Source organism: Globicephala melas, chromosome 5, assembly GCF_963455315.2.
Source record: "Globicephala melas chromosome 5, mGloMel1.2, whole genome shotgun sequence".
Classification (NCBI taxonomy): domain Eukaryota; kingdom Metazoa; phylum Chordata; class Mammalia; order Artiodactyla; family Delphinidae; genus Globicephala; species Globicephala melas.
In genome coordinates this window covers 122,142,727-122,160,428 of record NC_083318.1, presented here as the reverse complement: position 1 = coordinate 122,160,428, position 17,702 = coordinate 122,142,727, and the positions used below count along the sequence as shown (strand labels likewise).

The 17,702-nt window shown below is 37.1% G+C and overlaps 1 protein-coding gene across 3 annotated transcripts; it reads right to left on the bottom strand.

Moving 5' to 3' along the window:
• Nucleotides 1-1,344: 1,344 nt before the first annotated feature.
• LAMTOR3 (late endosomal/lysosomal adaptor, MAPK and MTOR activator 3) lies at nt 1,345-12,748 on the bottom strand. Of its 3 annotated transcripts, XM_030865610.2 has the most exons (8): nt 12,621-12,748; nt 12,257-12,302; nt 9,640-9,674; nt 7,067-7,125; nt 5,403-5,536; nt 3,898-3,961; nt 3,345-3,397; nt 1,345-2,200 (listed from the first exon to the last, which is right to left on the bottom strand). In XM_030865610.2, exons 2-8 carry the CDS (start codon nt 12,263-12,265, stop codon nt 2,195-2,197), a joined length of 360 nt encoding a protein of 119 aa, XP_030721470.1. In that variant the 5' UTR covers nt 12,266-12,302; nt 12,621-12,748; the 3' UTR covers nt 1,345-2,194. The 3 variants fall into 3 exon arrangements, with proteins under 3 accessions (XP_030721470.1, XP_030721468.1, XP_060155745.1); XM_030865608.2 differs by lacking the exon at nt 3,345-3,397; XM_060299762.1 differs by lacking the exon at nt 1,345-2,200 and having other exon boundaries at nt 2,209-3,397.
• Nucleotides 12,749-17,702: the final 4,954 nt, after the last annotated feature.

The following is a 17,702-nucleotide window of genomic DNA, read 5'->3' as shown; positions in this document are numbered from 1 at the left end:
ATCTTCCCGGACCGGGGCGCGAACCAGTGTCCCCTGCATCGGCAGGCGGACTCTCAACCACTGCGCCACCAGGGAAGCCCTGTGCTGATTTTTTTAATAAACCTTTCCCAATTGACTTATGATGTCATCTTCACAATGTTTTAACTCCTCATATGTATGTACTAAAGTCTGTTTCTGGGTTGTTCTGTTCTACTGAACTGTCTAGTTGTGCACCTGATGTAGTTTTACACTATCCTTTAAAAATAATCTATTTTTATATTACCTTTTCAAAAATTCCTTAGAAGTTTCAACTTATTTTTCTGGATGAACTAAAGAATAATTTAACTATTATACCCCTTAAAATAGAAATTTTAATAGTAGCAGTGTTCACCATGCAAAGGTTAAATATCTCCATTTATTAGTTCTCTTTCCTGTGGTGGGTATGAATGTATGTAGGTATACATATAAAATTACCAGTAATTACAATTTTGGTCACCTCATTTATAAAAGACTTTCTTGCTTCATGCATCACTGCATTGGCAAAAACTTCCTGGACACTGTTAAATAATAATCTGGATAATGGGAATTCTAGATTTTAATGGATGTGTCTAATGCTTCATTAGGCTATAACAATTAACTATTTATAGCATGCTGCAGGTAAAACATATCTCCTGCCTCTATTTCTTTGTAAAGGCTGTTGTTCTTGCCCAATTTAAATGCCCCATTCTGTGTTTTCTATAGCATCCTGTGCACAGCTTCATCACAGCACTTCCTATACCTGTTCCGTTTACTAAGCTGTACATTCTTTAAAGATAGGTACCACAATTTAGTCTCATATTTGTAGAGGATGGGAGAAGAGAGGGAAGGAGGGAGGAAGAAAGGAAGGCAAGAAGGAGGAGGCAGACACAGTGCCCGGCTGATCTTACTGTACAACTTGAGAGACTGCATTCGTACACGTCATGTAAAATGCACTCCTGGAGCAGAGAAATATGATGTACACTGTGCTCCTTAGAATTCTGCAATGTGGTAGCGCTAGTGAATGGCGCACAGTAGGTGCTCAATGCCAGGTACCAGTGACAAACTCTGATTGTCAAAGATCCTAGGAGGAAATTAACAACCTTGAATGGACTGAATTCCTGAAAATGAAAAGCACATGCTAGAACTGTGATACCAATTTCAGAGATTAAATTAGGCTCATGGATGAGGTTTATTTTCCAACTCACAGTTTATGTTAGGTAAAACGGTCTCCAAACCAGATGTGAAACAGTCACTTATTCGTGTGGCTGAAAGAGTGAATTAAGTTAATTATAGTCTTTAAACGTTTGAAAATAGTCTGGGGGAAAAAAACCTACACAGTGCTCAAACTGTACTTCTAAAAATACTATTTTATTTATACTCATGTATGAAAAAAAAGGGCTATACTACCATGTTTATATACATACCAATATTGGAAACAATTCAATAATGAATCACATCTAAATTTTATAAAGAATACACAAACATTAAAAAACACTGATTGGTTACAGAAAGCAGAGTGGAAGAAAAAAACATTAGCTATCATTTTCATTTCCATTAAAGAGCAGCACCCTCTGAGAAGAATCAAATCAGTTAGTAATACTCACCTATACTGCAAAATAATATATACAAAGGAAAGTTAGTGATTGTACTGATTCTATTACTTTTACTAAGCCATTTTATCTTCCTCTCAATGCAAATAAAATAATATGAAGAAAAATATGTCCTCACTATTCACAATAAAAAGAGTCTGCTTCATTCTGCAGGCCTGGCATATTGTACAATAGGGAGCACTTCATGGCTCAAGTGGATCAGAGTATCATTTTGATTCTGAGCCACCGAATAGAATCTCATGCATATTTGGTGACTGGACTAACTCCATAGGAGCTGTGATAGATTGAACCATTTCTGTGGAATCCCCAGATCTCACAAATAAGAAAAGGCCCTACACAAGAAAAGATAAGAATCAATCTGTCCGTAAATTCTATCTATAGGCTCTTTCTCTAGTGTAAGGTGGAAAAAGGGGCCCTTTCTTGAGTACATGGATACAAGTGTTGTTGTGGTCTAAAGATTGCTGGATTGATACTGTCTGATATTATGAAGATAAGGTATACACAGAAACCACTGCCAGATTAAGAAACTTCCACAACTTGTCTCAATTCTTCAAATAATGGAGCAAGTTCCTTTTCTAGGCTGACAATTAGTCCTAAAACAAAGGGATTAAGAAAATTTGAACATTAGAAAAATGTTTATCAAAATGTATAATACTAAAAAAGTAAGTGAGACATAGTTCATTCTCCATTACTAAAACATACTTAAAACAAAATACTGTAATTCTAAATAATCAAAAACCCATATTCATTATGAAGTTTATTTTTATCATCTATTAACATAAATTAATGAAAATATTTATATGTATTAGAAGATGTAAAATGAATTCCATATGTGCTATAATTTTGTTAGTTTTGAAAGGAAAACTTTAATTTATACCTTATTATTTCAAAATCTGCACTGATTCAGGAATAATACACATGATTTTTACTAAAAAAAGGTATACTTTTTTCCTGAGCCAATTTTAATGAACTTTATCAAGATAGGTAGATAGCAAAGGAATAATCAAATATTTATTATATAAATTCAATAAAGCTAAGATATAAATGGGTATTTCAAATGAAAACAATAATTTTAAAGATGCTTGGTAGGAGTATAAAACATACACTGAAAGAAACAAACTAGTCTAGAAATTAGCTTCTCCTTAGTTTACCAGAGTAGAAGGCTATATATATCTTAAATACTGCTTGTTTTATGCTCAAATAAAGATCTTCCTCTGTCTCACAGAGCATTAAAAGCATCTTGGATTCTCAAGGAAATGTTCTAAGTATCAATACTAAAATACAGTTCTGCACATTATCATAATTTATAACTGATGATTTTATCACATGACTGATTTATCAGAACTGAGGTTTAATATACTTAAAATATTGACACCACTCCCATCCTATACAATTTATAAAGTGTTTTCACATATGATATTTTATAGCTTCAAAACATTTAGAAATGGAAGAGACCCAATAGATTATCAAATCTAAACCCCTCATTTTAAAGATGAGGAATCTAAATACAGGCTTCAGTGACATAGCTGGAAACAAAGCAGGCTCAAAGAGCTTGGAAAGAGAAAAAACAGAAAAGGAATGCATAACAGTTCTAACAGTGGTGAAAGCTGAAGGAGACAGACCTTAAAAAAATTCCACTTTAACCAAAAGAGGAAAAAAATTACAATTCAACTGAATACTGTCATTATTTTACATGAAAATAGACAGTGAAGGCTACTGGATACAATGAGATCTTACTATCCTCTTTAGAAAGTACAGCTTCCCAGTGTTCGTCCTCAAATTCTTCCACCCTAAAGAAGAATGAGTATATTCATCCTAGTCACACTCTTTAAATTCTCAATCACATTCATCTTGCCCACTATTGTTCAACATTTTATAGATTGGTCTATATGGAACTGAACTCATCCTTGATCGTTTTTACGTGTTCTGTTTGGTTATCTTCTCTACTCTTCTTTGTTTTCTTAAACTGTTGTAACGTGAGCAAGATATAGCATTCAAGAGGTGAAGATAACATTTAGTTTTCCTTTCTATCTTAAACGATCACTTACCTATATATACACTGTCTCATTTGAACTAAAAAATAAGCGCACAAGATCGAGAAAGCAGACATTAGCTCCATTACACAGATATGAAAAACACAGTTCAGAGAAGTTACACTTCCAGAGATCAAGGAACAGATGGTAGACTGGGCCATGAATTTAGGTTTTCTTACTCTAAATCTGCTATGCCTATCATATTAGACTGCTCAGATATGGTATTATAAAGAATTAAAAGCCGTATTAAAACACACCTGTATTAGCATTGCTGCTGGCTATGAAACTCACCACCAAAGGTAAACGATTGAATTGAACCACCTAAAAAGAGAACAAGATCTAAATAATATGTTACATAGTGAAAAGGTAGTGTAATTCAGATGAAATATCTTAATCTTCCAAAAAACTTTAAATGGTCAATGTGTAAGATACTAGCCTAACATCATGGTATTACATCATGAAAACATGCAACAGTGAAAATAAGTATTTCCATAAAACAGGCTTACTGATTATCTCCTAGAGACATTAATACCACTTAGCCTGGAAAGTTTTAAGGTGGGGCTGTGTCTTCATCTTTTTTTATCTTCTAAAGCCCTGCAGAGTGTCAATTACATCATAGGGTCTCAATAAATATTTGATAAGCAAATAGGTCAAAGCAGTATTTCTCAGTCATTCAAGTGGTTATAACTTAATGATCTTCTGCCTCCTCTGAACCACTATAATTTAAATTAATTTAAATTTAAATTAACTTTGAATCAACTATCTTTTTAAAAAATTTAGCTTCAACCTAACCCTTATTGGCTAAATTAAAGGTCAGATGGGCTGGTTATCTCTTGCCTAAAAGACATTAAAATATATAACTTTTAAAATAAAAAATGTCACTTATGTACCATCAGTAGTACATGACATACTCTGGGAAACATTGTTCTAAAGTAGAAGTGATTAATTTATTCTAAAGAAGAAAATCCAGCTGGAGGTCAAGAGATATGTAGCAACTAATTTCTTTCCCACAAATAATAACCTCACTTATTTTATATATTTCAAACCAAATGAAGGAATTAGTAGTGATAACAAATTTAAATAACTTATCATTTGACTTTCAAGGAAAATTCTGCATCTGTCACCACCACAATTAAAAAAGTGTGGGGCTTCCCTGGTGGTGCAGTGGTTGAGAGTCCGCCTGCCGATGCAGGGGACACGGGTTCGGGCCCTGGTCTGGGAAGATCCCACATGCCGCGGAGCAACTGGGCCCGTGGGCCACAACTACTGAGCCTGCGCGTCTGGAGCTTGTGCTCCGCAAGGGGAGAGGTCTCAACAATGAGAGGCCCGCGCACCGCCATGAAGAGTGGCCCCTGCTCGCCGCAACTAGAGAAAGCCCACGCGCAGAAACGAGGACCCAACACAGCCAAAAATAAATAAATAATTAATTAATTAAAAAAAAAAAAAAGTGTGTCATTTGAGAAATCACAGTTGTTAAATAAGCTAAGGGCACCATCTACTGGAGGTAATAGTGACCTGACTTACCCTTTTTAGGATAACATATACTTTACTACTAAATCTTCTAATCTAATTTTCTATATTAATTAATTCCTGAAATGTGAAAAAAATTACTACAGTTTAACATAACCAATTTGAAGGTTAAGATTTTATAATTCCATCCCCTTCGAAACTAAAATTTAGAATTATAAAACAAACTACTTTATACAGAAGACATAATAATAGTTGAAATCATCAGCAAACCATTTGATAATTATGAACTTACCTGGTAGGTGTTATAGTAACAGATGATACTCTTATTTTTTGAAAGTCCAAGCTTGCTCCCTTGGTCTGTTGCAAGGGCAAAAGTAGACAAGAAACCAGGTCTCAAAGCATGCTCTGGAGCATTATCATTGGCCACTGGAAATATAAATGATTTAAGTAAAAATTATGCAGGAAATATGGTAGGGAAAAGATCTAGAGCACTTTTTTTTAACATAAACCTGTAAAAAATGGAGCACAATGGTTATGCTTCACAATACAGAAAATCATATTACTGACTGGGTCTCATCAATTTAGGTGGGAAAAACCACTCAGCCAGAAGTTAAGTGATCATATATCTAAGGGAAGAAATGCTGGTTCTCACAATTTTTTAAAATTTTCAAATGAATACTAATTGTTTCCATTTTCTTAATATCTAACTTAAAACACAGATTATGATTATCAGTACAATTAATAAATTGAATGTTTTGGTTAACTGAGAGCAAAGCTAGAATAGTAAAAAAAAAAAGCTTCAAAAACCTTTGCTCTTATAAAACCCACAGAAGTATCTTTTGTAGATGATAATAATTCTACAACTGGCCATGTGTTTTAAGTTTCTTTCACTCATGAAAAGGTCTAAGTGGAGTTAGTTGTACCAGTAAGTGCTGAGCTTAAGGGCTTTTAACACAGCGATCCTCAGAAAGAACATGAGAACTGGAAAATCTCTGAGATTACTTTCTTCAAAGCCCTCATTACAGAACTGAGAAAAGGTAAGTGACTTGCCCATGGCTACCTATGTTCTATGTTGGGTTAGAAAGCACACTGGATCACACATCAGGAGATGATGGGTTCTTTGCCTATCTTGTCACTGACGCATGTGCAACTTTGGACTGACAATGTATTCTTTGTGCTTGACCATTTTCATTTATAAAATGAAAGAACTAAATTAGCTAATTTCTAAACTTTCTTTCAATTCTAAAGTCTGAAATTATCTGACATATATGATAACCCCAGGTGGAAAATAAATTGTAAACAAAATATGCAGAACATTATTTACTCTTTCTGTGACATATATACTTTAAAAATAAGGTAAAACTCAGGCAAAAAGAAATCCTTTTCTTTCTTTTTTTTTTTTTTTCCTTAGGTTAACCAGTTCTTCTTTAGGCAAAAATTATTGTTAGATTCTGGTAAACTAAAGTAATTGTGCAGTTAAAAGTTTTTCAAAATCTTACTTCCAGTAAGGAAGCAGAACAAGAAAGAGTAAACAAAACAATAAATTTATGTTAATTCAAATGTATGGATGTTTATCCTAAAACTACTAGCAATACTGATAAAAAACATATATTGGGGGAGTCTGTGTGTATAATATATCTAGCTGCATATATGCCCACTCTCATCACTTAGATTTACTAATCGTTTACATAAAATGTCTTTAATGGGAAACTGGGTTTGTGATGAATCCATGCTTAAACTCTGGACGATATCGTGATACATTTGATATATAATAAGTTACTTAAGATTCCAACCCAGCCTTCAACACACAAAAGCAAACATTTCCTCCCAAACTAAGACCATCTCCTGAATGTATTGAAATGGGTTATTTTATGCTTGCCTTCTATATTACTCAGATATAAATACATTTTTATTCAAAAGCAAACAGGACACTGGCATGTAATTGCTCCATTTTACCTTTAATGACAGGCACTCCATCTCTATCTGACACAACAATAGCATGGAGCCCCTCAACACTAGAAAGAAAACAAAAAGTTAAAATATTATAAAACATTTTCTCAAAATACGTACCTTCAAAGTCATAATGGTAATTTTCATGTATTATTTCTGAAAAACCATGGGAACTCAATTATTGATATAAGCTCCTATAACATGTTTGCCAAAACTCTTCCACCATAACAAGCAAAAAGAGACACAGTTGCCTTCACACAACTTATAATCTAAAAGGAGAGCAGCTATCATTCAGATCACCTCATGCAAATATAAAACTACAACTTGGGAAGTGCCATTAAGAGATATGTGGGGATACGTAAGCCTATAAAAGGGGGGTTGATTCAGACAGGTGGGTCAGGGAAGGCTTCCTTGAGGAAGTGGTATCTCAGCTGAGATGCTATGGTACTAAGAAAAGAGGGGCAGAAAGATCATTGTAAGCTGAGGGAACAGGACAGAAAGAATGGAGGTCATACAGCAATCCTTTCAGCCACGCCTACACAAAAAGTAAGCAGAATGGTTAAGTCTACAGCTGTGAAGTTAGAAAGACCTGGTTTCCAGTTCAGAGTCTGGTGCTTACTGTTTAAGCTACCTTGCGTCAGTTACAAAACCTCTAAGTCTCAGTTAATCTGAAAATGGGGATAAGTGTACTTATTTGGCTACTGTGAAATTTAAAAAATAATGCATGTAAAGCAGAGGGTGGGTGGTACATAATTAACATTCAAAAATATTAATTAACATCAATGTTGTCACCTGTGCACACTGAGAATGACATAATTTATCCATGCAGTTTAAATACTAAATTATTAGTGAGAATCCCTAGAGCACAAAAATGTTAAAAATTATAATGGGGAAACATCCTCAAACTTTCATCATTTACAAAGGACCTATAGCCCCTTAAGTATAACACAAAGCCTACAGTCCTGTAACTACAGGCACACCTCATTTTACTGGGCTGCACTTTACTGAGCTTTGATAACCCTGCACCGAGCAGGTCTATGGGCACCATTTTCCCAACAGTATGTGCTCACTTTGTGCTTCTGTGTCACATTTTGATAATTCTCACAGTATTTCAAACTTTTTCATTATTACCATATTTGCTATGGTTATCTGTGATAAATGATCTTTGATGTTACTATTGTAATTATTTTGGGGTGCCACAAACCATGTCCATACAAGATGGTGAACTTATCTGATGAATGTTGTGTATTGTGACTGCTCCACTGACTAGCGGCTTCCCCACCTCTCTCCCTATTCCCTGTGACATAACAATATCGAAATTAGGCCAGTTAGTAACCCTACAATAGCCTCTAAGTGTTATAGGGAAAGGAAGAGTCACACATCTCTCATTTAAGTCAAAATCTAGAAATTTAATAATTAAAACTGCTTTGGACAGTTCCAGCTTGGATGGTCATTTTTATGGCCCTGCCCTACTGTGCACAGCTGAGGCTACTGGTACGCCTGATCATTAGGTTGAGAACAGAATCGGCAGCTTGTCTTTACAGTTGCCAGTACTAGGAGGGAGACAGTAAAAATGAATCTAAGTATCATATTAACATAAAGTCAATGGTGACAAATAACACTTCAGTAGTGATTTCTTTCTGAGTAGAGAAGAATATAGATAAATCAAAACTAGAAGATAATACTAATTTCAAGTGCTCTGTAATCAGAGTAAAGGCACAAGCCTAGGCAAACCACACAAACCAATTTAGGCAAAAATCCAAACAAGTGTTTTTTTTTTTTCTTTCCCCACCTATGTAAATTGACATCTAAAACCTTTTTAACATCAAACAGATTCGGAGAATAAGAAATAAAAAAAAAAAAAAGGATCTCACTACATATTCTGCTATACTAATTCAAAGGTTATTCAATTCTTCTGGAATGTGAGAATGGATGTCTCAATATATTCCTCTCTTTCAAGCCCTTAACTCTAAGGTATCATTTTACATTAAACTAAATGTGAATTTTAATTCAACTAAAGTGACAAAGTCCTTTGAATCAGTAAAATACCTAAAAGGAAGTCACTGTCCTCAACACAAGAGCCTAATTTACAAAATGGTACATCAAATGGACTGTGGGCAGGTGGAAGAAAGCCTTGTGATTTTTCCAAGTATGAGCTGCTAAGACTAGCATTTTCCGGTTATGTAGACTCAGCAATTAGGTCTTACAAGCAATGTGAAAAATAAAGGCAAATTCTTAGGTTTTTTCCCCTTGAAATTACTCCAACTACGTCAAAGTATAATCCAGTAAATCGCTATGAAAGAACTCTAAAGTGGCAAGAAATCTGGGTTCTAGCCCTCTGGCATTCACTAGCTGTTTAACCTCAGACAAGTCATGTAACTTCTCTAAGCGCTCATGTTGTTTATCTGCAAACTCAAAGCACATCACTTGTGCTACATAAGATTATGTTAGGTATTTGAAAGTGCTGAATAATAGCATAATACACATATATTAGTCTAAGATAAACAGAAACAAAATACTACATAAAATTAACATATGTTAAGCAGAATTTATTTACTAACAAATTAGTAATTTTTTACCTTGGTAATTTTTTGTACAGGAATCGTTTTAGGTCCTGAAAGAGAATATAAAAAATCGTATTATAATAATAATGCCTTGTACTGGTTCTCTAGACACCGTCCTATCCACATCTCAGGTAACTTAAGTATTCATTCATAACCATTCTTGCTTGTGTTCTTTCTCTTTCTGATTTTGATGCTTTAACTAGCTGTGTGATTTCCAACAAGTTAACTAACCTTTTTCTCTAAGCCTCAGTTTCATTATTTGTTGAGTAGGGATAATTATAGAACCTACATCATAAGATTGTTATTGAACTTTATTGATACGATGCATGTAAAGTGATTAGCATATCCAGAAGTGGAAACACAAATACATATTAGCAGTAATATTAGATCATACTTTTCATACTATTGTACATCTTCTTGTTGCTAACTTTGTGTTCACTTGAGAATATATTATGAACATCTTTCCATATCCACAGACTTTCTAACATCACTTTAACAGTCTTGGGTAAGTTGACAAGCTTCTCTGAAACTCAGTTTCCTCGCATGGCTAAAGACAAACCACAATGTGTGTCAAGTGTTTAGCATGGAACACAATTACGACTAAAGAAACAGAAGACTACATTGTCTCATTACACTCTCTCATCTGGGAGTTTCATTGACAATCCCGGCATCAATCATGAGCTCTACATAGGTAAATCAGACTGATTTGGCTCCTTAATCCCTACTATTCTCCAAACCTGGACGTTCACTTTATTTCATGTTATCACCATCAGCTTACCTTTGCACACACTATCACAAAGCTCAACTCATCACTTTTCATCTGAAATCCAGATTTCCCCAATCTCTTCTTGTTTCCACTAATGGCACTACCAATCCCTGTTACTTACTCAGCTTTGAAACATAAAGTAATATTTAACCCAAAACTCACATGTATCACTTTAAAAATCACTTGTGAAGCCAAATGTTTTTAAACTGGTGTTCTTCTCTCCCTTCCAAATGATGTTACAGTTTAGGTTCAGTTGACTGTTTAAGACTTACACTGGCCTCCCAATTGGTATGACGGTCTACCATTTCTACCCCACACATTTCTACACAATGCCAATAATCGTATTATTCTCCTTCTCTAAATCTATAGTTGCAGTGATTCTCAACCCTGGCTATGGAAAACACCTGGAGAGCATAAAAATAACTCTGATGCCTGGTTTGGAGGGGCTCCCCACATGATTCCCTGTGCAGCCAAGATCAAGAATCAATGTTTGAATGGCTCTCCACTGTTTACCAAATTATGTACAAATTCTGTAGACATCTGAGGCTCCCTACAATATGGTCTACGACTGATTTTACAGTCCTGCTTCCTACCACTCCCTCATACACTTCCTCAGCCGCAGCTGAAATGGACTATTCACAGCTCCTCCACATACATCTTTTCCTTTCCTATCTCTAACTTTGCTTATGCTATTCGTTCTACTAGTAATACCTTCTCGGCCTTTAAAAAAAAAAAAATTGCTACTCATCCTTTAGAGCTAATCTCAACCACCAAATACGCCAAACCAGCTTTCCTGATAAAGACAAACCGAGGCAATCCCTCTCTCCTTTGAATTTTTACACAATAATGTATGCACATGTATGATCACTTGCTTACTATACTTTTTTTTTTAACTTTAGAAACCCTTAAGGAAAGAAATCATACCTTAGTCATCTTTATTTCTCTCACAGCCCTTACTACAGCAATCTTTTCAAGGGAGATGCTGAAAAGAATTTAGTGATTTGATTATGCCTGGAGAATAAGGCCTCAAAAATATAATGGAAGACACCCAAAAATGGAGTGATAAAGGCATAAAAAGTTGCTAACTGTTGAAAAACAATCTTGCAACCTAAACAGAAAAATCCGATTCATATTGCTGTTGAATGACCATTTAGTGTGCTGGTTAAGAGCACGGGCTCTGGAGCCAGTCTGCCTGGGTTGCTATCTTGACTCCACAACTTCCTAGTTGTGTAACCTGAGGAAGTCACTTGATCTTTCTGTGCCTTAGCACCCTCATCTATAACACAGGGATAATAATAATAGTGCCTACCTCATAAAAGTTACTGTAAGAATTAAATGAGTGTATGTTCAAGGTTCCAAAGAATGTTTAGCATGTATGTCAGCAAAATAACAGTATGTAAACTATAAACAAACACAGACGTTAACAGTATTAATCACCTGCTGTTTCTAGCAGTGAAGTTCTCTAAATTTAGAATTTTGCTTGTATTGCTGTGCTAAAGAGGTGTTGGTTATAAATCATCTGCAATTGCTACAATAAGCTCAGAGAGACGTAACACTTACTGGAAAAAGATTCAGAGCAACAAACCATCATTTAGAAATCGAAATGGTAGATATGCAGAGCTTCTCTCATGCCCGCAGAACTGGGGCGTGGGAAAAAAAAAATCTTCTCAACCTCAGGCACCTTAGAGTCCTCCAAGCCCATTCCAGGCAGAAACTCGGGACCCCGCAAACTACTCAAATTAATCTCTCACTTCGGATCCTAGAGAAAATAATGAAGTGGAGGGAAGCGCTAAAACGAAACAAATTTGTACTTGGGAAGCGCTATCTCTCCCCGCCCTCTCTCTCCTTCCTCTTGTGTAAACTCACATCCGCCATGATGAACCCCTTCCTCTCGCAGGATCAGTCTCCACGCCTGAAAAAGAAACTCCTGATGACTCTCCTCTCACCACTTCCTCGCCCTCCCCACCTCCAACCCAATACGCGGGGTCAGCTTTCCTCAGGGTCAGACAAGGATCCGCGACTCCAGGGCTCGTGACAAGGAGGCTGAAGGCACTCGGAGTTTCCACATACCCAGACGGGTAACCGAGATGCCTGACCTCAGACCACTTCACCCTCTCACACCCAAAACTCAGGCCTAAAGGGGAGGCGAAAGGGGCGTCCTCTCTTCCGTCTCACCGCCCGCGCCACCTGCGGGCCCAAGCCTAACACGGGGCAAACTGGCTCCAGTTACCTGGGTTTCTGGGCTGCCCGGTTCCCTGAGCTGTCACTTCAGACGACAGCTACTGACACAGGTTTCTCCAAAAGCCGCTGTCACGTGATTTGTAACCGCCTCCGTGCTCCAGGAAGCACTTCCCAGACCTCCGACCCCGGGGACGCCGGATTTCCGGGGAGGTGCTTCGGCAAAAGGGAGCGCGCAGCCGCGCGACGCGCCCAGCCCGACCCCTGCCCCCCAACCCAGGGGCTGCTTCCTGCGCCTGCACAGAGACCCGGACGTCGCGACCTCGGCTGTCGGATCGACATTCCTAAGAGATCGCTGAGCCGTGAAGACCCCTGGAAAACGCAAGCAAGAAGACGTTTTTGTTTGGAGAGGGTGGAAAAATCTCATTCGTTTTTTTAGGGCCCGTTATCTTAAAACCTCTTCTTGTAGATGGAGAAATTTGAAGGGGTGCTGTTACACGCTGAACAGCAAACACCAGATTGCCCGTGATTAGAAGTCCCAGGTCCATAGGTTTCTGACCCCAATTTACTAGTCTCTTTTGGCTTTCCCATGGGTGCTACCCACGTACTGTGACTCAAGGCCCTGTCTAGATTGAATCGAGGATCCATGAGCTTTCTGGAGATGAGTTATGTGTGTACCTCAAGCCTCTACATATGCAGACATTGAACAACTTTCTTTCATTGGCTCTTGACTTAGAAGGCTATACCTTTAAGGACTGCCTACATTACTTTTTGTTTGGTGCATTGCTTGTGTGCACATTTAAGGAAAACCTACAGTAGGTGGTAGGAAAATGAGGTCTATGGGAACTTGTATTCGACTGATTGTCAACTCCAATCCCAAAAAGTAGAAGTGCAAAAGGAACCATAGTCCAAGACGTGGTGAAGAGATACTTATTTCCTAGTTATCCTTAGGAGGACGAAATGGTAAACTACAAAGCTCCCAGCTGTTACAAATGACCTCCTTGTCATTACAAGTGAACTTGACAGTTCCATAGCAACTGACGTCATTGAAGATCACTTCCTTTTCCTTCCTTTCATTTCTTAGCTTCTAGGACACTGCACTTATTTTAGCTCCTCACCCACTCTAGCCTCCTCTTAAATGAAGGCATTTAAAGCTTGTCTTTCATTCCTCTGCTGTTTTTCCCTTTCCACAGTGTCCTGATAATGTGAGTCCTAAATCTGCACTTTTCATCTGAGTTCTACGTTCACATTTTCAGCCGCTTGTTGGATGTTGAATATTTGTACACATATGTCTGTCAGTTCTAACTCAAAGGCTCTAAAAATGCCAGTAAACCTGTTTCCTGATCTATGTCCATGTTGGTTCCAAGATTCCATCAGGTATCATGTTTGCTCTCTTTCCTTCCTCATGTTCTTTTCTTCCTTAACAATGCTTTTTTACATCTAGATTTTTTCAGTTCTTCAAACCATTATTCCATTCTGCAAGACTGTATCAATAGCCACTTAACAATGGCCAGTTAAACCTTTCTAAAATAACGTACATTATTGCTGATCAAAAAATCTTTAGTGATATACCACTGCAGACAATAGTTGATGTAGTCTTTAATCTGGCACTAACATGTCATTTTATTTTACTTCTAAATGCACTCTATTGTGAATCCTATACTCCCAGCCGAATTGATTACCTCACCCTTCCATCCAAATGACTCTTATTTTCCCATGCTAGTTATGGAGGTTCCCGAATCTGAAATGCTCATTTCTCTCGTAGGAGACGCAAAACTTCCTTTTACCTTCTTTGATTTTGTGGCTGGGTCTAACAATGAAATTAACAGACAGATTAACAGGAGGAAAATCATACAAATCCATTGAATATTTTTACATGTACATGGGAGTCTTCAGAAGGAAAATGAAGACCCAAAGCCGTTAGGCCCGAAGTTTATATACCTTTTTACACAAAGAACAAATGGTGGGGATGAGACAGACAAGGGGGCTTGGGCTAGGGGCAGTAGATTGTACAACAGTGACTATTAAACGTATGGGATAAACTAATGGAAGGTAAGGGTTATTTTAGTAGGTTTGTTTGCACAGGTCCATTTCAGTGTCAGTTCCATCTCTGGTGATAAGAATGTTCTTCTCTTCCTGGTAGAGGGAGGGCACCTTTCTCATGGGAAGTTTTATGACAGGCCTTTAAGTAGAAAGTAGGAGGTCAGAGAGCCCTTCCTGCATTTGCTGTTTCCTAGTGCCTTCAGATCAAAATAATCAATATGCTAAAGTGGCATATTTCAGGGTGGCATGTTCTAAACCCCTTCATTTTCTGCCTTAGTTATTTAAATCTTGTTTCCTTATAACACCTTCTCATCCATCGCATTCTCTTGAATGCTCCTATATACTACCAAGAATCGTTGATATTTATTTGTGCATAATTATGTGTCATAGTTTTAGTTTGTTTACCCAGTGAGGCCATAAGGTCTAGAAAGAAGGGTCACGGTTTAGATTTTTTCCAGTTTCCTACAATGCCTCTGTTTCTTGCATTCTGTAGGTACTCATTTCAACATTTGTAGAATGAAAGTGATTACAAGAAACCATTAGTCCTGGCCCTGACTAAAACTAAAACTCCTTATTTCCCCCGTACCTCCCCACCATCTGCCCCCAAGTTTGGAGGCAAAAAAAATATGAACTCTAGCAAGAACTTCTAATTTCTGGAAGCACTACTTTTCATTTTAACATAATTATCCATTTTAATGACATTATTATATGGTAGTTGATCTGGAAAATATTGCTGATTTTTTTCTTCCTCTTGAGTGGCAAAAAGGGAGAGCACAGCTTTCCAAGATCTCCAAATACCATGATGTCTACAAATTGAAAAATCTAGTAAGATTTTTAATTTCCAAGTGTGGTGGTTTCCAAATTATGGCATGTCAATAGGAGAGTTCCTTATGTACTCAGATTGATCTGTTTGCATTTACCCATCAATAACACTGCTGTTGGTACAGGACTAAGGGAAATATTTACTGACTTAAAAGATTATCAGCACCGTGTGCCAGTTCTACAAAGTGGGATTTAACAGATGATCTCTGAGGTTCAGAAAGAAACAGATAATATACACATACATGCATATGCACACAAAATTTTTATCTCATTATACAAATTTGCTATTTTGTTCTACTATGTACACAGCATACTAGTACATTATATAGTCAACAAACATACACATGTTAAAGTTCTGAGTTTATTATATCAGAGCCTTTGTTTCTGCTTCTCTTTAGCTTAAATTTCTCTTAGCTGTTGTATACAGCAGAGCTCTCAATTTTTTTGTTTTTGTTTTTAGATTCTGGTTTCCTATCAAAAAATCAACAATCAATCATCTGGATTTAGGCTGGCTCTGCTGTCTGTGTGAAAATTCTATTGGTATTCAAACTCGTATGGGGAGGAGAGTCTTGCTGATTCTCCAACATACAAAAATGAAAATTTTATCACTTACACTGGCCAAGTTGGAAAATGTCTTACAAATTTTGATTTTGGCTCTGGTTTGGGATTTGGCCCACTGAAAATACAATTATAAGGTCTATACAATAACTTTCTCTAGTCAATTATAAGGTCTATACAATAACTTTCTCTAGACTTAGGCGGTCACCTCAGGAATCACTAATTCCCTCGATCTCTGGCTTACATCTAATAGTCAGTGAAACCACTCACTTGTCAACATCTTAAATGCCCCTACCATCTTTCCTGCCTACCAGAACCTCAAATTTGGAAGAGTTAAATGAGTTGTATTCTACATGTCTATGCCAAGGCTGCTGGACTAAGTTGGAAAAAATACACAAAATTTAACAGATTGTAAATTCTGTCACCACTGTGGGATCCAAAGAAATCCTACTTTTCACTAGTCAGATGACTCAGTGAAAATGATTCCTTCAAATTGTCTTCATTCTTTTTGAAGTGTCTGCTTATCATCCTCTCCACCCCCTAATTTTCCATAAACTGCTTATCTTATTAAGAAAATACAAGCCATAACCCATATATTCCTTTCTGAAAGAATGCTGGTGGTGTCTCTTACCTAAAGTAATTATTCCATCTTTGCAGTGGCTCCAACATCCTCTGGAATATCAGGTACTTAATGCTATTATCCTTCTTTTTCTCTATTCTTTCACTTTCTACTTGCCCCTTTCCACCAGAATAAAAAGAATTAGTAAGGTCTCCCATGTAATAAGTAGTAAGGTTTCATGTAATAAATAATAATTGAAAAAACAAAAGCCTTCTTAGAAACCACATCTTCCAGCTACCACCCCTTTTCTCTACTTCTTTTCATAGCCAAATTTTTGGAAAGTTTTTAATTGCTGCCTCCATTTATCCCAAATCCAATCAATCAAATAATTCTCTTGATTCTACATCCTGACTGTATCTCAAAATCAATCACTATATTCCTACTCTGGTCCAAGCCATGATCATCTCTCCTTTGACAATACTTCCTATCATTTCCTACATTCACTTTTGCCCTCCAGTCTTCTTTGCACAACAACTAAAATGTTACTTTAAAAACTCAAGTCTCATCATGTTAACTCCTTCATTAAAAATCTCAAAGTTTGGGCTTCCCTGGTGGCGCAGCGGTTGAGAGTCCGCCTGCCGATGCAGGGGACATGGGTTCGTGCCCCGGTCCGGGAGGATCCCACATGCCGCGGAGCGGCTGGGCCCGTGAGCCATGGCCGCTGAGCCTGCGCGTCCGGAGCCTGTGCCCCGCAATGGGAGAGGCCACAACAGTGAGAGGCCCGTGTACCGCAAAAAAAAAAAAAAAAAAATCTCAAAGTTTTTCTTTGAACATAAATCATCATGGTTTATATATAGCCTCATGGGATCTGGCCCTTATCTTATTTTAATTCTCTAACTTAGCCTGGCTTCCTATGTCATAATCATACAAGTTTGTTTTCTCTTCTGTAAAGTTTCTATGACTTTATCAACTTAGCACACTCTGCCTGAAATATTTATCTAGCATTCACCTCACTCCTACTTATCTCATCTTTTGGGTTTCAGCTTAAGCTCACTTCCTCAGAGAAACCTCCCCTAATCTTCCCAGAGTAGGTTAAGCCTTCCAGATATATGCTTTTGTTGTACCTTGTAATTTTCTTTGTAGCATTCATCA

Excerpts from the sequence above, each read along its gene's own strand:
- LAMTOR3 (XM_060299762.1), bottom strand. Across the intron at positions 7,126-9,639 it reads CTGTACAAAAAATTACCAAG|TGTTGAGGGGCTCCATGCTA; the intron begins GTAAAAAATTAC and ends TTTTCTTTCTAG. Across the intron at positions 3,962-5,402 it reads GTTACTATAACACCTACCAG|GTGGTTCAATTCAATCGTTT; the intron begins GTAAGTTCATAA and ends TTCTCTTTTTAG.